Raw genomic sequence first — 21,414 nt, 5'->3', positions numbered from 1 at the left:
CCACTCCAGTATTCTTGCGTGGAGAATCCCAGGGACAGGGGAGCCTGGTGGGCTGCCGTCTATGGGGTCGCACAGAGTTGGACAAGACTGAAGCGACTTAGCAGCAGGAGCAGCAGCAGAGGCCTGACGTGCTGCAGTCTATGGGGTCACAGAGTTGGACACGACTGAGCGACTAAACTGAACTGAACTGAACTGAACTACTGCTTGCAAGATCTTTAGTTACTGCATCTGGGATCTAGTTCCCTGAGCAGAGATTGAACCTGGCCCTGTGCATTGGGAGCATGGAGTCTTAGCCATTTGACCACCAGGGAAGTTCTCATTCTTTCTTTATGTCTGAAAAGTGTAAGTGTGAGTTTCTCAGTCATGTCTAACTCTTGGTGACCCAATGGACCATAGCTTGCCAGGCTACTCTGTCCATGGATTTTTCCAGGCAAGAATACTGGAGTGGGTAGCCATTCCCTTCTCCCAGGAATATTCCCAATCCCAGGATTGAACCTGTGTCCCCCGCATTGCAGGCAGATTTTTTACCATCTGAACCACCAGGAAAACCCTTTTTTTATGTCTTATTCTCCCCAATTATTAAAAACTCTTTTTTGTTTAAGTAGGCTTGATTCAGGTTGGTCACTTGTGTTAGAAAGTATCCTAACTAATTTATACTTTAGGTGGCTTTCAAGTCTTGCCATTGTAAAGAGCACTGGGAAGAAACTCAGTGGATATATTTTCTGCATACGTGCCTGCTCTAGTTTCCCATAAAAATATGTTCCGAGAATAAGTCATTGGGTCAAAGAATATGCAAATCAGTGAGGCTCTTGACCAGTATTGTGAAATTGCTCTCTGAAAGATTGTCCAGTTTATATTTTCTCTATGGTGGATATAGTTTCCTATTTTCATACAGTCATGATAATCATGAATAGTATTAAAAAAAAAATCCACCATTAGGTAAACGCCTACTGCTTTGAATTGATACTGCTCCTGTGTTTCCAAATACGTCTTAATAGAATAATAAGAACAGGAAAAAAAAAAGATCAAATGTGAATGGGAATTTGGAAAGAAATCAGAAGGAAAGGGAAGGACCTCAAATGTGTTCTGAGAGGTTTACCGCTGTGAATACATCAACCCTGGTTTTTCCCCTAAACAGGTTTTTGAAACTGGCTGAGCCAGTATGAATGTTTCAGGGAGAAATAAATTTTAAGACATGAATAGAAGCCCTACCCTGGTATACCACCTCTGCCCGAGGCCCCAAAAGGTGATTGGCTGTGGCATCCTCATTGCTCCACATCCTACCTGGGGGGTAGCATATATATGCTACAGGGGGTGAGCCAACCTCTGGCTCCTGCTCCTAAGGACTCTGTCACCCACAAAGATGTGGGCTCAGCTCCTTCTAGGAATATTAGCCCTGTTGCCAGCCTCGGCAGGAAAATTTCTCCCGTAAGTGCTTGGTGTGTCAGGGTTGATTTAGGGCAGGTGGTGTCTTCGTCCATCTTTCTAAGACATAACTACAGTGGGCAGGAGATAACTTTTGGTTTATTTTAATGCCCTTTCATCTTTTTCTTTCTTTGGTTTTATTTCTCCTTTACCCAGAGAGAAAAGCTAAGATGCCAAGAAGAGACTTTAAAAAATATGATAATATCAAAATATAGTAGCCTCCCACTGCCCTGATCTCTGTTGTTCTGGTTGTTCAGTTCTTGTTGCTTTTTATGTCTGAAAAGGGAAAGTGTGAGTCACTCAGTCATGTCCGACTCTTTGTGACCCCATGGACTGCAGCACTCCAGGCTTCCCTGTCCTTCATCATCTCCTGGAGCTTGCTCAAACTCATGTCTGTTGAGTTGGTGATGCCATCCAACCATCTCAACCTCTCCTCTTCCTGCCCTCAATCTTTCCCAACATCAGGGTCTTTTCCATTGGGTTGGCTCTTGGCATCAGTTGGCCAAAATATTGGAGCTTCAGCTTCAGCATCAGTCCTTCCAATGAATATTCTGGATTGATTTCTTTTAAGATTGACTTCCTTTAGGATTGACTGGTTTGATCTGCTTGCAGATCCCAAATGGAACTTACTTCTCCTTGGTACCCTGGGCCTAGGTTCTCCATGGTGGCCTATGGTAGGGGCGGGGGGAAGGGTGTGAGTATAAGGCTGAGTTATTTGTTATTTTTCTCCTTCTCCCTTATAGAAAATAAGGGTCATAATGGCAGGTGCTTTGTCTCTTTAATTCATTGCTACATGCTGAGTACTCAGGAGAGGGATTAATTAATTTTTCATTGAAGAGATGAGTCATTACTCCCCTGAAATCCTTTTGCTTCTTTAGTAGAAGTATAGTTCTGATAGCTTAAATGGTAAAGAATCCACCTGCAACGCAGGAAACCTACGTACGATCCCTGGGTCGGGAGGATCCCCTGGAGAAGGGCATGGCTACCCACTCCAGTATTCTTTCCTGGAGAATCCCATGGACAGAGGAGCCTGGTGGGCTACAGTCATGGGGTTGCAAAGAGCCAGAGAGACAGTTAGTGACCAACACTTTTTCCCTTTCTTTAGTAGAAACTATCTGGTGGCATTGCCAGCCCTTCTTAAGTTCCCCTCTACTCAGAGGGTTTGCTTGGATCTGAGTCCTGGGTACGACAATGTAAAATTCACTGTTACTCTGGAGACCAAGGGCAAGACTCACACATTGCTGCAACAGTTTGGGCTAAAGACGAGACACTTACACTGCTCGTCCTTTTTGGTAAGTACAGGCCTAGCCCAACTCTCGTCCTCAGTTTTCCTATTCTCCTCCCCGGATGCACTATAATTTGTCTTTAAGTATGTTTTTTGTTATCTTACTTTTTGCCATGGCTTCTAAACTCATCTCTCATCAACTTCAATTCCTGGCCATAACTTCTGATATTATTCTCTGGAAACATTTTTTTCTTTCTTTAAAAAAAATTTTTTTTTTTAATTACAGAAATGTATGATAACACATTTACAGGTGACTTGGAAAATACAGAACAAAGTTACATAGAGTTCCACTAAATATTACAATTATTTTTTTAAGTAGATAAATTAAGATTTTTACTTGGAGTTTTAATATCAGACTTCTGGCAACTTTTTCATGGCTCCAACCTTGCCACCTCCATCAACTCATTCCTTTCCTTTTACTCTCTTTCTCTTGAGTTAAGACTAGCTGGTTCTGTCCTTCCCCCACCACACCCCCAGTCTCCTGCTCCTCTCCAGAGCTCTCCCCTGTCTTGGCCAGGTACCACTTCCTTCTGGTGGCACAGAAGAAGTAGCCACCGTCCGGGTGAGAGGAATTGGACATAATGTCTACTTTGAGGAGAAGAAAAAGGTTCTGATTCAGAGGCAGCAGAATGGCATCTTTATACAAACTGACAAACCTGTCTACAGCCCAGGGCAGGAAGGTAAGAGGCACACAGGTGGGATGAGACAAAAGCCAGGGAGTATCTTCACACATTCTTAGAGGGGCTTTGCAGATTGGTGGTAGCCCCATGGACCAAGGAAAGAGATGGAGGGATGGAGGAAGCCTGGAGGGATAAACGGTTATAGATGCTGCATGCAGGCAGTGCTGTACAAGCAAGAGTAGTGGGTGGAGCTGCTACTGTGTGTGTGTGTAAAACAAAATACAGGGAATTCCCTGGCAGTCTAGTGGTTAAGACTCTGCATTCTCACTACGGTGGGTCCAGGTTCAATCCCTGGCTGGAGAACTAAGATCCTACAAGACCCACTGCATGGCCAAAAAATTCCCAGTAAATAAGTAAAACAAAATACAGATTTCTCCTGGAAAGGAATTTGGTGGGTGTAACTGAATCGCTTGGTCTCATAGCAAGCTGCCTGTGTAAGAATCAGAAAACAGTCAAGGGCATTTGGCCCAAGCCCTAGGATTTATATTTGCTCCCTCTTCTTTGAAGCAGATTCCATCCTGAACTTTCAAAGTCAGGAGCCGTGACTGTTGGGGTGTTAGCTGTCTCTCAGACTCGGTTTTATTTCAAAAGTAAAACCTGGTAGGATTTTGCTGACTCAGAAGTATGTATGAGGAAGCAAAAAGGTGGAAAAAAGAAAGATTCTGAGGTGGGGGGTGGAAAGCTCTTTTGCTAATGACGCCCATTTCCTTCTAGTGCATTTCCGTATTGTCACCCTCACCAGCGCCTTTGTTCCAGTGAACGACCAGGTAAGAGTTTCACTGGGAAGAAGGACCTGGGAAGGGAACGCAGGAGGGCAGACTGGAGCACGAGGGAGGAGAGACTCCTTCCAGGGGAGGAGGCCCTTTAGAAGCAGAACACTTGTGGGTTCTACAGTCAGGGAGCTAGTCCAAATCTCCCAGCCCCCATCTGCCTGAAAGCAGGCAGCGGCATCTTGCTCTCAGGTTTGACATCTGAAAGCATCAGTTAGGTTAACATTCTTAAGAGATGGTTCCATTTGCCTCTGTTAAGAGCTTTTTCAAACGTCAAGACGTTCCCTCCAGGAGTGACACCTAGTGGCTCTGCAGTTCAAATACAAAGAAGTAATTCAGGAATACTTTTAACAAAAGGAAGAAATAAGGATCTTTTTTTTCTTCTTCTTCTTCTTTTTTTTTTTTTACTACGAGGCAAGGTAATTTATAGCATAGACAATTTTCTTAAGGCAACGTTCTGTGCCAAAGGTAAAAATGCGGTAACATTTGGCGAATACTTAAATTTTCCTCGAACAATTGGATCACTAGAATCACAAGTCATATGATTTGGTTTGCTCTGAACTTAGCACTGTGTCATTTCTACACATGTTTGAAATACTGGGTTGGCCCAAAAGTTCGTTCGGATTTTACATGCCATCTTACGAACTTTTGGCCCAACCCAATACCTCTCAGACACCCCCAGCTGCCTTCTTTCTCCTTCAGTCACAGCCCATGTGTTCAAATGAAAAATTTAAAGATAGTCATGGAGAAAGCATTGCTTATATTTCCATCTCTATGTTCCCAGACTGCTGTTTCCTTTCCTGATGTACAGGGAAGCTATAAGTTTATTGTTGATCAGTAGCCTCCTCCAACTACTACTTTCTTTCCTGATTTAGAATTGATTTTTTAGTTTCTCCTTCCTATCGCCTGTATTCTTTCCTTATCACTTTGGTATAATATTAAGTTTTTGTTTAGTCGTTCAGTCATGTCCGACTCTTTGTGATCCCATGGACTGTAGCCCACCAGGCTCCTCTGTCCATGGGATTCCCTAGGCAAGAATACTGGAGTGGGTTGCCATTTCCTTCTCCAGGGGATCTTCCCGACACAAGGATGAATCCCAATATTCTGTTTGGCGTGGATTCTTTACCACTGAGCACCTTGGAAGTTTTTATTCTAGAGCTGGGATGAGGGTCAGTTCAGTTCAGTTGATTAGTTGTGTCTGACTCTTTGCAACCTCATGGACTGCAGCATGCCAGGCTTCCCTGTCCGTCACCAACCAGACGAAAGGGTCAAAGTGTGGCCACAGCTAGAGTTATTTTAGACTCTACTGCCCCCTGGATGTTGATCTCATTAGCTACCCCTCTTACATTGTCTTGCCTCTGTTCAAATTGTGCTGAACTATAAGTACTCTGATTTCTGTACTTCTGTGCTCTCTTTCTGTTGTCAAATTACTCTTTTTTCCACATACCATTTCTCTAGTCAGCCCCCGCTCCAAGTTGTAACTTGGAGCCCTGAAAATCTGAAACACTGAATTTGGAACTCCAAATGAAACATGCAATTAACTAAAAGTGTTTTACTAAGAAATGGAGTGGTAGGACTCCCCTGGTGGTTCAGCGGCTAAGACTTCACGGTTCCAATGCAGGGGGGCCCAGGTTCAATCCCTGGTCAGGGAACTAGATCCCACATGTGGCAACTAAGAGTTTGAATGCTGTAGTTATAGATCCCACATGCTATAGCTAAAGATTCCCACATGCTATAACTAAGACATGGCACAGACAAATAACTTTTTTTTTTTTTAAAAAAAGAAGGGGAGTTACAAAAACTGTGAGTTTACAGAGTTCAATATTTCATCCTCAAGCAACAAAAGTATACATGCTAGTAACTGATTGTATCTAGCTTTGTTGCTTACCTAATTATTCAGAAACTTCAGGTAGCTTCCAATGAAAATGCTACCTTTCTGGTTGAACACTTACTGGTGTCCAAAGCTGCTTCTTGAGTCTTTAAAAAAATGATTTTGTTCTCGAAGGAACTGTTTTTTCACCCCCTAGGATTTATAGCAATGGCAGTAATCTCGATGACACTTGCCTTCTTATCATGTATATAGCCTGGTTTGTGCATGTCCTATTTTTCTCTTTAGGAAGAGGGGCAGAATGTCCCCCCACCATACCCCCCAGCCCCAAATGTACCACTTGGGCATGTGGATTCTTTTGAGCTGAAGGCTGGGTTCACCAAGAAAAGAGCTGTTACTGAGATAACTTTTTTCCTTCCAGTCTTATTGAGATGTAATTGACGTACAGCAATGTATAAGCTTAAGGTGTACAGCACAATGATCTGACTTATATACATCATGAAACAATGACCATAGTAAGTCTAGTGAACATCTGTCATCTCATATGAGAACCTGCCTGCTATGTAGGAGTCACAGGTTTGATGCCTGGGTCAGGAAGATCCTTTGGAGGAGGGAGTGGCAACCCACTCCAGTATTCTTGCCTGGAAAATCCCGTGGACCAAAGAGCCAGGCAGGCTATAGTCCATGGGGTTGCGAAAGAGTTGGACATGACTTAGTCACTAAACAACACTCATCTTATATAGATACAAAATTAAAGAAATAGAAGACAATGTTTTTTCCTTGTGATGAGTAGTCCCATTTAAAAAATTTTGCTTGTGTTCCCCTTACCTGAGGAGACATCTCCAATAAAATATTACCAAGACCAATGTCAAAGAATTTACTGCTTGTATTCTCTTCTAGAAGTTTTATGGTTTCAGTTCAATTGTTTAGTAACATATTGGTTAGACTCGATGTGGTGTTTTTTTTTTTTTTTTTTTTTGTAGTTGATTTTTAGTCTCATAGTGTTATGGTTGAATAAGATTCTTGATATGATTTCAGTTTTCTTAAGTTTACTGACTCTTTTTGTATTCCATCATGTGTCTATCATGTTACAATATTCCATTTGCACTTGAAAAGAATGAATATTCTGGTTTGGGATGAAATACTCTATATTATATAGAATGTTCATTGTGCCTAATAAATTGCCAAAGGCTGTTGTTTACTTACTGAGTTTCTCTCTGAATGCCTTGTCCTCTGATGTACATGGGGTGTTAAAGTCCCCCACTATTGTTGTGTTACTGTTAATTTCTCCCTTTATGTCTGTTAATGTTTGCTTTCTTTAGGTGCCTGTATCTTTTAAAAAGAATATCTTAAAGAAAATATTATTATAACACCTGAGGAAATTAACAAAAATTATTTAATATTTTTCATATAATATTAATTTGTGTTTTCCAACTAACACATTTTTTTTTCCCAAACTAAGCTCTGATCAGATTCATGCATTATATTTGGTTGTTACATTTAAAAATGTTCTCATATTCTAAACTAATCCCCCTTATTTTCTTATTAGTTTGACTTTTTTGAGAGAGAGAGCGATGATGTCAGGCTAGATGACTTATAGAATGTTTCCATTACGGAATGTGATATTTACTTTTGAGGAAGCCTGGGTGGCAGGGCTTCCCAGGTGACGCTAGTGGTTAAAAAAAAAAAACAAACCCACCTGTCAATGTAGTAGGCAAAAGAGATGCAAGTTGATTCCTGAGTTGGGAAGATCCCCTGCAGAAGGGAATGGCTACCCACTCCAGTATTCTTGCCTGGAGAATCCCATGGACAGAGGAGCCTGGCGGGCTATGGTCCATAGCGTCTCACAGAGTTGAATACAACTGAAGCAACTTAGCATAGCAGCGTAGTTGTCTTATGGAATATCCAATAGTCTTGATTTGCCTGATTATTTCTTACTGTGTAATATAACTTGTTCTTTTATCTTCTGAAGGCAGTTCTGAAGTCTTAATTAGGTTTAAACTAAACTTTTGGTTAAAATATTTGGTTATAAAGATAGGTAATGTTGGGAACCTCAAATATATCTCTTCAGGAGGTACATAATGTCAGCTTGTCCCATTATTAGTGATAGTGAGTTTGATTACTTAGTTAGGGTGATGGCAGACTAATTTCTCCAGTGTTAAGGTGTGTCCTTTTTTTTTTTAAATTAACGAGTAATTTGAGGTGACACTTTGACACCTAGCACAAGGACTCATTCTCCAATTAAACCTAGTGGTTTTTGTGTCCATTTCCTTGAGGAAATGACACATGATCCTTTGATTGAGCTATTTCAAACATTTTTTTAAAATAAATTATTTTGCATTGCTTGAAAGTAAGATTCTTGCCCACTGGTGTTCAGAAAGTAGAGGAGGAGGCTAGGAGATAGTTGGCTCCCAAGAAGAGGTTCAAATATGAGGGAGTCTCCAGAGAATGAGATGGTGGATAGCATCGCCATGATTTGATGGACATGAATTTCAGCAAACTCCAGGAGACAGTGAAGGATGAGGGAGCCTCATGTGCTGCAGTCCATGGGGTCACAAAGAGTCGGACACAAGTTAGTGACTGAACAACCACCACCACTACCAGATACTAATACTTTCTTTTAGGACTTGTTGTGAAAAAACTCAGTCACAGAGCATTGAAGGGTGCTGAGGGTCAGAAGTTCCATTTCTTCAAAGTTTTTGGAGACTGGCAATCCCTTCAGGAAAGCTCTTCTTTCTCCTCTCCTAACCAGTAAGCCTTTGCCCTGTTGTTACTCTTACCAAGGCACGAAAGAGCCATTTAGAAAGGAAGGGGTAGGCAACAGAGAAAGAGAGAAGCCTTTGTGAACTTTTTGCTTTCAGCAAGCCTACCCTTATTGCTAGCTCTGCTTTAACCCTTATCATCTGGTTTTCCTTTTCAGTACTCCATTGTGGAACTGCAGGTAAGTAGAAGTTTCTTTCTTTTTTGCTGTCCTCTATGGAGAAGGTGGTTGGTGCTAAGCCCCAAAGCCGGCAACAACTGTGGGATCTTGGCCCAGAGCCTGAGACTTTGCATTGGCCCCAAGTGCCCCGATTCCACCTAAGCTGTGCATGTTCTCCTGCCTCTGCCCACCCCGCCCCTCAACCTCTGTAAATAAGGACAGCAACCTCTATAGTGACGAACCTCCCTATTCTGATTCCTGCAACTTCTCTGTGCTGTGTCAGTCCAGCAGAGCTTGGTTCTGTACTCCTCTTAGTCTTTGGGATGGCTAATATCACAGACAGCCACTGAACATGACAAGGATACCTGTGAGAAGTGTTAAGAAAGAGGCAAGAATTCCCCACAATACCCTCTCCATTTTTCCATCAAATTAGCTCTCTTTCAGGTATCTTACAGTCAGTCTTTCAGAGTTACCTGTCTTAAGGGACCAAGAATTAGCATTCTTTGTAAAGAACATCTTACATAAACAATGTTATCCTGGATAACATTCTGAAACTGGATAACATTTTAAAGAACCTAGTCTAACTATTTGAATCCACCGAGGGTTCTTTTCTTCCTGGATGCAGACCACAGGGGCTATGAACAGTGGGTGGGATTCTTTACTCGCTTTTTGCTTCTTTACCTGCTTTCTGCAGCACAGGGTGGGAATCAAAGAGGCAGGCGTGTCATGAGATTTCTTTTTCTTGGGCACAGGATCCAAATAACAATAGGATTGCACAGTGGCTGAACGTGGTGCCCAAGCAAGGCATCGTAGACCTGTCCTTCCAGCTGGCACCAGAAGCAACGCTGGGCACCTACAGTGTGGCCGTGGCTGATGGCAAGACCTTCGGGACCTTCAGTGTGGAAGAATATGGTAGGTGGGAGAATTGGTAGGTCAGAGTGTTGGACTTGATCTTGTGTAAAAACCAGCAAAGGTCAAGTGAAACTTACTATGGAACTAGGTCAAAGATGGCAGAAGAGTTTACTTCCAGTGGAGCCTCATCACCAATCCAATGGACATGAACTTGGGCAAACTCTGGGAGATGAGGGACAGGGAAGCCTGGAGTACTGCAGTCCATGGGGCTGCAAAGAGTCAGACATGACTTGGTGACTGAACAACAACAACAAGATACACTCATTGTAACACATTAGCATAAGCTAAGTGACACACCCACTAGCGCCATGACAGTTCCCAGGCTGACCATCAGAGATAAGAAAGTGGGCTGTGAACCAGCCTGCAAATCTCCATCTCTTCCCCAAAATAGTTGGATTACTCTTCCTGCTCATTAGCCTATGAAATTTTTGCTGTTGTTTAGTTGCTAAGTCATGTCCAACTATTTGGTGACCCCATGGACTGTAGCCCTCCAGGCTCCTCTGTCGGTGGGATTTCCCAGGTAAGAATACTGGAGTGGGTTGCCATTTCTTTCTCCAGGGGATGTTGCTGACCAAGGGATCAAACCAGCATCTCCTGCATTGGTAGGTGGATTCTTTACTGCTGAGCCACCAGGGAAGCCCAGCCTATGAAATTACCTAGTCCATACAAACTAACCATCCCATATTTTCATGCCTCTCCCCTTCTGAGATGGCTCACACTCTGTCTGTAGTATGTGTTTCTTTTTAAATAAATCTAATTCTTACTTAAAAAAGGGGGGGGGGTTATTTATTCATTTTGGTGCTAAATCAGTAACTTTGGGAGGATTTTACCTTAATAATGCCCTGTTAATTTAATTAGCTGGGCTTCCTAGGTGGCCCTAGTCGTAAAGAATCCTCCTACCAATACAGGAGTCCTGGGTTCCATCTCTGGATCAGGAAGATCTCCTGAAGTAGGAAATGGTACCCCACTCCAGTATATTCTTGCCTGGAAAATTCCAAGGACAGAGAAATCTACAGTTCACGGGGCTGCAAAGAGTTGAACGTGATTGAGCAATTTAATTAGATAATTATTATCACTGTTTTATACCCCTCTGTTCACTACCTGTGTAGTCAAACTTTCTTCCTCTTCATTTTCCATCTCTCTTTCCACTCTTTCCAGTGCTGCCTAAGTTTAAAGTGGAAGTGGTGGAACCCAAAGAGTTATCAGTGGCGGAAGACTCTTTCTTAGTGAAAGTTTGTTGTAGGTAAGAATCAAGCTCTGGATCCATTGAGGATGAAAGCTATATTGAGAGATGTTGTGATCGAGTGTTACCAGGAGAGGATTGTGGAGGTAGTGGTTAAATCTTGTGATGTTTTATGTGGCTCAGAGTCACAAGTTCGGCAAAAACACACTTTTAAAAAAAACTGTTTCTTATGTGGACCATTTTTTAAAAAGTCTTTATTGACATTTGTTACAATATTGCTTCTATTTTATGTTTTGGTTTTTTGGCCATGAAGCATGTGGGATCTTAGTTCCTGGACCAGGGATTTAATCCGCATCCTCTGCATGGGAAAGTGAAGTCTTAACCACTGAACCACCAGGGAAATCCCAGGGACACATTATCTAACTGCATTTTTGTGCTTACTTGCCTCTGCTTTCTCAGCTGGCATTATTGGTTTAGAGTCTACTTTGTGCAGAGCACAGTATTGAATCCCATGGGAAGTAGGAGTAAGGAAAAAGAAAGACACTGTTGTCCTTTGGGTGGTATTTATTGTGCAATGGCAATACTCTAAAGCTTTGAGTAAAGCAGAGATGTGAATGAGAGCTGGAGAAAGGTGGGACTGTCAAAGCGCTTTCAGAGATGGGCATGCGGAAGAAAGGAAAATGTTTAGGGGAGGAGGGCCTGGATCACAGGTGGACTTGCCCCTCTCTGATTCCTCGTGTTTTTCTGGGTTAGGTACACCTATGGAAAGCCCATGCAAGGAGTAGCACACGTATCAGTGTGTCAAAAGCCATATACTTACCGGTATCCGGATCCAGAACGGGAACATTTACCTGACAGATGCAAGAAAGTCTCTGGACAGGTGAGTAAAACAGGATGTAGGAAAGGAACCTTATTCTTATGTCCTAAAGAGTAAGTAAGCACCAATATAGAAAAGTGGTTAAAAACACCCAGAGTAGAAATAATTTCATGTGATTAGTACCTCATTCCTAAAGAACACAGAAGTCTTTTTATCCCCTCAAAGATAAAGCTCTTTTAGAATCTGCCTTGGGATCAAGAGATTAACCTAAACCCTTGGAAGATACAATTTTCCTGTTCTGAAGGTGGTTCTTTTCTCCTTCTCATATCTTGGAACTTCCAAGTCATGTATGGGTGTATGCTTCATGTTGTGGAATACTTTTCTATCTTAAAGATGGAGAAACTGGGAATTTCCTGGTGGTCCAGTGGTTAGAACTCCATGCTTTCATTGCCAAAGGCCCAGGTTCAATCTCCAGTTGGGGAACTAAGATCCCATAAGCCATGTGGCACACACACACACAAAATTGAGAAACTGAAGTATAGAGATAAGAAATAATTTTCTTCTACAGGACATCATGAGTTAGAAGTAGAGATTAGGGTCTTCCCTGGTGGTCCAGTGGTTAAGAATTTGCCTTCCAATGCAGAGTATGTGGGTTCAATCCCTGATCAGGGAACTAGAGATTCCACATGCTGCTCAGCAGCTAAGCCTGGGAGCTGTAACTATTGAAACCCTGCACCACAACTAGAGAGCCCGTGTGCCCTGGAGCCTGTATAATCACAACAGATAGCCTGTGCGCTGCAATGAAAGATCTCCTATGTCACACCTAAGGCCAGTGCAGCCAAGTAAATAAATAAATTTAAAAAGAAGTAGAGATTAGGTTATTCACCCTCTTTCTTCCCCCCTCTCTCTCTCTGATTGCCTCACTAGATTGACAAAGCAGGATGCATTTCAACTTCTGTGGCCATGTCCATGTTCAACCTCACTGGGTATTTTTACAGACAAGACATCAATATCATGGCTACTGTGGTGGAGGAAGGGACAGGTAAGTGGGATGCTCCTCGGTTCATTAAGAAAAGGGAAAGGAAAAGAGTTGGCCAAGAGAGAGACCCTGTATAGTCAAAGCTATGGTTTTTCCCGTAGTCATGTGTGGATGTGAAAGTTGGACCATAAAGAAGGCTGAGTGCCAAAGAATTGATGATTTCAAACGGTGGTGCTGGAGAAGACTCTTGAGAGTCCCTTGGACTGCAAGGAGATCAAACCAATTGATCCTAAAGAAAATCAACCTTGAATATTCATTGAAAGGACTGATGCTGAAGCTGCAATACTTTTGCCACCTGATTCAAAGAACCAACTCATTGGAAAAGCCCCTGATGCTGGGGAAGATTGAGGGCGAGGAGAAGGGGGTTGACAGGATGAGATGGTTGGATGGCATCACTTACTCAATGGACATGAGTTTGAGCAAACTCCCGGAGTTAGTGAAGGACAGGGAAGCTTGGCATGCTGCAGTCTATGGGGTCTCAAAGAGTCGGACATGATTTAGTGACTGAACAACAACAACAACTCAGACGACTCAAGACTCGCCTTCATCAGTGCTTAGAAGGGACTCCGTTCTAAGTTCACAGTCAATGGGAAATGTCAGATTTCATCTGCTATCCATTCCCTACTTCCCCAAAAGTTTGGGAAGGAGGAGTTGGTTTAGATCTTTGGTCAGAATGATAGTCATCTTCTCACTTCCTGTGGCACCATCCTTTCAGGTAGTCTTATGTTAAACATGAAGATGAGGATGTTAGGTATTTAGATCATCATACACCTGGTTTCCCTCTGCAGGAGTGGAGGCCAACACCACTCGGGATATATACATTTCTTCACAAATGGGATCCATGACCTTTGAAGACACCAATGATTATTATTACCCCAATTTCCCCTTCAGTGGAAAGGTATGTTGAAACTCATCTCTGCTCAGACAAAAAACGCTTAACCACCCTGTCAACTCCTTCCTGAACACATATTAACTTAGCATTTTTCTAAGTACTCTGTATGTATTCACTTTAATCTGTACAACAGTCCTGAGTTAGACATTATTATTGGCCCCATTTGACAGACAAAAAGGCTGAGACACAGAGAGGTTAGTGAGGTTAGGTGATTTTCCCAAGGTTATACAGCTCGTAAGTGGTAATTATGGTCGGAGCTGGGCAGCCTGCCTCTAGAGCGACAGTCCCCAACCTTTTTTGCATCAGGGACCACTTGTGGAAGATGTTGGGGGGATGGTTTTAGGATGATTCAAGTGCATTACATTTATTGTGCACTTTGTTTCTATTATTAGTACATCAGCTCTACTTCAGATCAGCAGGCGTTAGATCCTGGAGGTTGGAGACCCCTGCTCTAGAGTATGTGCTTAATTCCTGGCACTGTGTGTCCTTAATCTCACATGAGATGTGCCTAAAATACTAATGTGACTTCAATGACCCTCCGAATGCCAGGGGTTCACCTCCTCCTGTGTCAGTCTTTGAATTTTAGAGCTGCAAGTTACCTGGTGAGATCCTCAAGTCTGAGTTTCTGCATCTAGGCAAGGTTAATATCAAACTTCCTGCCACAGCGAGCCACTGATGGCTCCTTAAGCATCGTCTTTAGAGATTTAAAAAATTGAAGTGTCTTCTCTCTGATTCCTAGCATTCCACCCCTCTCTCTAGCTTATCTTCTTCACTTCCCAAGTAATTGTTGAACACTATAGTATTGTACATATTCAGATCTGTTATTCCTTGGTCATCTCTTCTTTAGACCAAGAGTAGATCCAGACTGTCTTAGAGCCTAAGGATTATACAATTTAGGAGTGGAAGAGGATGCTCTGTAGGAAAATGAAAGCAAAAAAATATACAGAGTTTTGGCAGTGGGGTATGAAAATGAGGGGCCCTGATGTGGCGTGCTGCGATTCATGAGGTCGCAAAGAGTCGGACACGACTGAGCGACTGATCTGATCTGATCTGATGTTTCCTAAGCCATGTGGCAAATCTACTTCTTTTTTGATCATTCATTTGTTTTTTTAGCATTTTATTTTGTATTGGGGTATAGCTGATTAAAAGTGTTGTGATAATTTCAGATGAACAGCAAAGGGACTCAGGCATACATATACATGTATCCATTTTCCCCCAAAGCCCCTTCCCATCCACTGTTACATTATGCTGCCACATAACATTGAACAGAGTTCTCTGTGCTATACAGTAGGTTCTTGTTGGTTATCCATTCTAGATATAGCAGAGTGTACATGTGCATTCCAAACTCCCTAACTATTCCTTCCCCACCACAACCTTAAGCTGTGAGCCTCCAAGTCTGTGAGCCTCTGTTTTGTAAGTAGTTCGTTTGTGTCATTTCATTTTAGAGTCCACATATAAGGGATGTTATATGATATTTCTCCTTCTCTGTCTGACTTACTTTACTCAGCATGACAATATCTAGGTCTATCCTATGTGTGGCCAGTCTACTTCTGCTCCAGGTCAAGCTACTTCTGTATGTTTCTCAATTCCTCGTAGATCCTCATTTCCGACTCTTCGCATCACATTTATCTTCTTCTGGACTCTTCCTGAAATGTCTCCTTAGAATTTTGAACATACTCCAAAACTTACTCTAATGACCTTCACCCCTCAGATAAGAGTTAAGGGCCACGATGGCTCCCTCCTCAAGCATCATTCAGTGTATCTGGTGATTCATGGAGAAAATGGAGACATCAACCAGATCCTAACTACTGACAACAATGGCCTCGCTGCCTTCAATCTAGACACGGCTAATTGGAACGGGAAAAGTGTTTCTCTGGAGGTAAGCACTGGGAGTTCCCCTTTCCAGCACAGACCATCTGAAGGAAAACTTCAGAATGTCCTTGTTTCTCTCTCTGCCCTCCCGGTAAGTCCATCACCCCACTTAGTTACCAGTTCTGCCCTCCCCTCGATAGAAAGTTTTTCTTAGACACCACCATTTAAAATTCTCATCAAATAGATGACCCTTCAGATTAAAAAAAAAAATTGCTATTTCTATTAATTCATTTTATAACTTAACTGCCTCTCTATCTGGTTCTCTATTTGAAATCAGATTAGGGAGGAAAAAATGGTTCAGAATCATCTTCTTCCTCTTACTCCCCCTTTCCTTCTTCTTATTACTCATAAAAACAGCAAAGAGAATTCTAGATTTTGCACAACTTGAAAGGTTATTTGTACCACTTATCAATTGCTGCTTCACAAACAACTGCAGGGTAATTCCCTGGCTATCCCGTGGTTCGGACATGCTTTCACTGCTGAGGGTGACGGGTTCAATCCCTGATCTGGGAACTAAGAAACCAAAACAAAAAAAACCAAACTACAGAACTTCAGTGTTACACAACAGGAAGTATTTACTGGTCTTGTATCTGGGTAGTCTGATGGCGTCTCTGCCCATCTTGGTGGAGTTCCTTATGTCTGTGGACCAGGTGACTGTAGGCTTGTACTCCACAAGTCTCATGATCTGCGGAGACAGTACAGGTATACCAATGGTTCAGTGGGTAAAGAGTCCACCTGCAATGCAGAAGACACAGGGATGTAGGTTCGATCTCTGGGTCAGGAAGATTCCCCTGGAGGAGGATATAGCATCCCACTTCAGTATTCTTGCCTGAAAAATCCCATGGACAGAGAAGCCTTGGCGGGCTACAGTCCACAGGGTCTCAAAGAATTGGACATGACTGAGTGACTAAGCACATACCCATTCTCATGGCAGTGAAGAGATGCAAAAGCAAAAGACATGCAAGGACTTTTCTGAGCCTCTACTTAGCTCACATATTTGAATATCCATTCCCCAAAACAAGTCACCTGGTGGGTCCACAGTTAGACCAAAAGGGTCTATGATTCCCTGGTAGAGGATGTTGCTATGGGGAAGGAGGAAGAATTATAGCCCATAAGCAAATATGTACTATTTCTGTTGTGACTAATTTGCCTATTTCTGTACTCTAGGCATCACTCAATCACTCCTCTTAGAAACGATTATTTTCAGTCTTTTTTTGTATGTGTGACTGTTGGGCATGTAGGATCTAGTTCCCTGACCGGGGATCAAACCCATGCCCCCTGCATTGGAAGCATGAAGTCCTAACCACTGGACCACCAGGGTAGCCTGATATTGATTGATTGCTTTTCAGTCTTATTATCCTCTGTATCTAGTTTTCTTAGATTTGAGATACATTCTTTAATCTCTTAGTCAAACTTGTCTCTCCTTTGCATCAGTGTGTGAAGGTATATTATCGACAATTTTCTATTACCTGACAGCTATATATCAGCCCTTACTTTATACCCTGACATACCAAAATGTTGCTGCAAGTCACCACTATTATGGAGTCCTCAAACATTCTTGGTTGGACCTCTAGCGAAATATCTACACGCCACTGTTAGGGAGTACAGATTTGAGAATCACAACAGCCCTACCGGGTTGATATAGTTGGGGTACATGCCTTTAAAGGTCTTTTTTTTCTCTCTCTCTCTTTCTCAGGGAAGGTTCCAGTTGGTAGAAACACATGATCCAAAGCAAGTGCCTCGTTACTACCAAAATGCCTACCTGCACCTGCAGCCCTTCTACAACCCGACTCGCAGCTTCCTTGGCATCCGTCGACTGAGTGGCATCTTGGAATGTGGCCGGCCCCAGGAAGTGCTGGTGGATTACCACATCGATCCGGCTGATGCAAAGCCTGACCAGGAAATCACCTTCTCCTACTATGTGAGACTGGGAGATGGGGACTGGAAGGAAAGGGAATAAGGACAGTGAGTCAGAGCAAGTGAACAGTCTGGATAGATATAAGACAGGACTTCCCTGGTGGTCCAATGGTTAAGACTGCTCTGCCAATGCAGGGAGTGCAGGTTCAGTCCCTGGGTGGGGGACTAAGATCCCACAGGCTGTGCAGTACAGCCAAAAGAGTTTTGTAGAAAGCTGTAATGCAAGCCATATAGGTAATTTCTAAATCTTTATTTGCCACATTAAAAAATTAAAAGAACAGGGGAAACTAACTTTTAAAGGATATTTTATCTAACCCAACATATGGTCATTTCCACATGAAATCAACATAAAAAATCATTAATTAATATTTTACATTTTTTTGTTTCAACCGTGTAGCAAAGTATGCATTAGAAATTCAAAGTATGTATCTTATACTTAAAGGAGTTTGGACAAGTCACATTTCAAGGAATCCAGGAGTCATATGCGGAGAAGGCAATGGCACCCCACTCCAGTACTCTTGCCTGGAAAATCTTATGGACAGAGGAGCCTGGTAGGCTGCAGTCCATGGGGTCACTAAGAGTCGGATACGACTGAGCGACTTCACTTTCACTTTTCACTTTCATGCATTGGAAAAGGAAATGGCAACCCACTCCAGTGTTCTTGCCTGGAGAATCCCAGGGACAGGGGAGCCCGATGGGCTGCCGTCTCTGGGGTCGCACAGAGTCAGACACGACTGAAGCGACTTATCAGCAGCAGCAGCAGGAGTCATATGTGCCCAGTGGCTACCATGTTGATATAGGTATAGAAGATGGGAGGACATAGGTAATAAGGAGATTTTGAACAGGAGTCCAGGGAAATTGTGTGAGGAAATAATACTAGGAATTAATGAGAAAATGTTGCTGACAAGGGCTGAAAGGGAGCTGGGTGGGTGGATGGGAGGGAGACTGAGGAGAGGATGTGGACTCAGAATAAATTTCCTTATGTGTTTCATTGGTCAGTGTTTTAAAATAGATAATATAGGGTTAACTTTGATAGCAACTTTGCTGGAGAAATATGATTACAACTTGTGGTCTGGAAAAAATGTATAAAGACAAGCAGTTTGGTGCCTTGCCTGGTGGTCCAGTGGTTAAGAATCTGAGCTTCCACTGCAAGGGGCATGGGTTTGATCCCTGGTCAGGGAAGTAAGATCCTGCATGCCCTGCTGTGCGGCCAAAAAAACCCCCCAAAACAAAAAGAAAAACCAAGACTAACAGTTTTACTGGTCACCCTGAGTCCAACTCCCCAGGAAGTCCTCAAGAACTGGACTCCTGTGAACCTTGGGTTTGATGGTCCAGAGTTTTTTATTCCCTTATCATCTTCTTAAAGTCTCTGAAAGACTTTCTCCCCCTAAATCATTTCAGTGTCTCCATCAATCTAAAACAATCATCCAAATGACAAAATGAGGAGGGGTGGGTGGGAAATAATAAGGCAGAGTTATAATATATGTACTGAGTTCAGGACAGAAGTGTGGGAGGCTTACGAGAAAAGTGGAATTGGAGCAGATCAGTGCGGACTTGACTGAAGCCTGAGGAGCTGGCCTACTTAGAAACCATTGCACGGAGTTCATTTTCAGGGGAGAGTGAACAGGAAGGGAGAGATAAAAAGAGATTTCTTGCCAGAAAGTCAAATGTCAGAGGACTCAAGACAGTTTAAGATGTATTCATTTCCACTGAATTCTTTAAAAAATTTTTTATTTATATATAGTTGATCTACAATGTGTTAGTTTCAAGTATTCAATTACACACACACACATATGTATATATATTCTTTTTCAGATTCTCTTCCCTTAGAGGTTATTACAGAGTATTGAGTAGAGTTCCCTATGCTATACAGTAGGTCCTTGTTGCTTATTTATTTTATATATAGTAGTGTGTATATATTAATCCCAAATTTCCAATTTATCCCCAACCCCCCCACCTTTAACTTCCACTGAATTTTGAATTGAGTGATAATTTTTTTTAAGTTGTAAAAACAGAAACAGACTCACAGAAATAGGGAACAGATTTGTGGTTGCCAAGGGGGAAGAGACTTGTGGGAGGGATAGATTGGGTGTTTGGGATTAGCAGATCCAAACTATTACATATAGAATGGATAAACAACAAGGTCCTATTGTACAGCACAGGGAACTATATCCAATCTCCTGGGATAACCATAATGGAAAAGAATATTAAAAAAAGAATGTATATATGTGTATAACTGAGTCACTCGGCTGTCCAGCAGAGATTGGCACAACATTATAAATCAACTGTACTTCAGTAGAAAAAAAATGTTTTTTAAAAAAGGTCGTAAGGATGGATTTTAGTGGACATTATGTTACAGGGATCATAAAAGAATAAAACCTAGAGATCTTCAAGAAATGGTGTCAGCTATCTGTTGTGAAGAATGGTTTCTGGTTCCAAAGCCATGGTGGCCTGTGTCTCCTCCCACCCCCCCCCCCCCGGTCCTTTGCAGACCCCCAACTGGAGGAAGAGTCATCAGGATTCTGGGTACCATCCAACATTTGACAAACTGAAGGATGCTCCACAAAGTACTTACCTGGACTCTTGAACTATGAAAGAAGCCTCTCCTTACAGAGAGATGTAAGGATTGGACCAAGGCTAAACTCCTCTAACTTCTATGTTGTTGATGATTTTTATTTTTTCTCTTTAGTTAATAGGGAAAGGAAATTTGGAGATGGAGGGGCAGAAACACCTGAAGTCCAGGATGAAAGGTGAGTGTTCATGAATCTCTTGGGAGACTTAAACTTTAACTTTCCAGTTGAATTGGTTTATAATGCTTTTCAGATCTCCTTTGTGGTAGTTTCCTTCTACTTTTTTGTATATTCATTCTATTAATTTTTGAGAGTTTGATATTGAAACTCCAACTGAAAATCTTCATTTATCTACTTAAAAATACTTGCAATATATAGTGGAACTACATGTAACTTCATTCTGTGTTTTCCAAGTCTCCTGTAAATTTACATTACATTTGTAATGTAAAATTGTTTTTACATTAATTCAACAAACAAAAAAGAAAGAAAGAAAAAAAAAGAGAGACAAGAAAAAACTTTAAACTTCTAGAAAACAGTTCTTATACTAGAAGCAAGAGCAGGAGTAGCAAGAACAGAACAATAACCACAGATCAGAAAAATGAGGAACAACTTGCCCGTGGCTGGCTCAGGGAGAAGTGCAGACACAGGTTGGATGTCATTGGTACACATAAGAGCGTGTACTCTTATGCCTGAAGATCCCCTCTTCTCTTTCAGGACTGAAAGGCTCCTTCTCTCTCCCACTGGTCTTCAACTCTAGATTAGCCCCTGATCCTTCCCTGGTGGTCTACGCTGTTTTTCCCAATGGAGGTGTCATAGCAGACAAAATCCAGTTCTCAGTGGAGATGTGCTTTGACAATCAGGTAAAATGGCAGTTAAGGCGGTTGAAGGAAAGGTCTGGGCAGAGAGAGGGAGCTTGTGTATCCTGGGCGTGGAGGGAGATAAGACAAGGCCACTAGGGAAGGCAGGGGATAATGTTGAAGCTGGATGTCATGTTCTGTATCTTTAGCATGGTTTGTTGAACTGTCTCTCCTTCTTCTTTTAAAAGGTCATGCTGGGAAGTCACATGTTCTGTAGATCTATTCCATAAATTCTCTTTCTACTTTCTGTCTTTTAAACTTCCTGTATTATTCTACTGTGCTGCTTACTTTTTCCAACTGTATCACAAGACACTGCTTCTAAAGGGCAAGACTTTACAAAGAAAAATCAGTATAAAAGTGAAGGACTCGGGGGAATTCTCTGGCAGTCCACTGGTTGAGACTTCATCTTCCAATGCTGGGGGTTTGGGTTCAATCCCTGGTCAAGGA

General features: G+C 42.2%; 1 protein-coding gene and 1 non-coding gene across 5 annotated transcripts in view; both read left to right on the top strand.

Annotated features, from left to right (window-relative positions):
• Nucleotides 1-1,236: 1,236 nt before the first annotated feature.
• Nucleotides 1,237-21,414, top strand: part of A2ML1 (alpha-2-macroglobulin like 1) — a 50,260-nt gene continuing 30,082 nt past the window's right edge. For 2 of the 4 annotated variants that reach the window (NM_001191301.2, XM_010805532.3), the window contains exons 1-14: nucleotides 1,327-1,428; nucleotides 2,534-2,717; nucleotides 3,228-3,390; nucleotides 4,105-4,157; nucleotides 8,909-8,929; nucleotides 9,661-9,820; nucleotides 10,979-11,063; nucleotides 11,757-11,883; nucleotides 12,748-12,862; nucleotides 13,648-13,757; nucleotides 15,463-15,630; nucleotides 17,320-17,544; nucleotides 20,230-20,290; nucleotides 20,825-20,970. In NM_001191301.2, coding sequence (NP_001178230.2) covers nucleotides 1,364-1,428; nucleotides 2,534-2,717; nucleotides 3,228-3,390; nucleotides 4,105-4,157; nucleotides 8,909-8,929; nucleotides 9,661-9,820; nucleotides 10,979-11,063; nucleotides 11,757-11,883; nucleotides 12,748-12,862; nucleotides 13,648-13,757; nucleotides 15,463-15,630; nucleotides 17,320-17,544; nucleotides 20,230-20,290; nucleotides 20,825-20,970 — 1,683 coding nt within the window. In that variant the 5' untranslated portion in view covers nucleotides 1,327-1,363. Of the gene's footprint in view, nucleotides 1,429-2,530; nucleotides 2,718-3,227; nucleotides 3,391-4,104; nucleotides 4,158-8,908; nucleotides 8,930-9,660; nucleotides 9,821-10,978; nucleotides 11,064-11,756; nucleotides 11,884-12,747; nucleotides 12,863-13,647; nucleotides 13,758-15,462; nucleotides 15,631-17,319; nucleotides 17,545-20,229; nucleotides 20,291-20,824; nucleotides 20,971-21,414 lie in introns of all 4 variants that reach the window. The other 2 variants (XM_010805531.2, XM_010805533.3) reach the window with 2 other exon arrangements.
• Nucleotides 4,759-4,821, top strand: MIR2284R (microRNA mir-2284r). The gene has a single exon (NR_031047.1). It is a non-coding gene; the product is annotated as a microRNA mir-2284r (primary transcript).

This window comes from Bos taurus, chromosome 5 (genome assembly GCF_002263795.3).
Source record: "Bos taurus isolate L1 Dominette 01449 registration number 42190680 breed Hereford chromosome 5, ARS-UCD2.0, whole genome shotgun sequence".
NCBI classification, from domain to species: domain Eukaryota; kingdom Metazoa; phylum Chordata; class Mammalia; order Artiodactyla; family Bovidae; genus Bos; species Bos taurus.
This window is presented reverse-complemented; position numbering and strand designations above follow the sequence as displayed.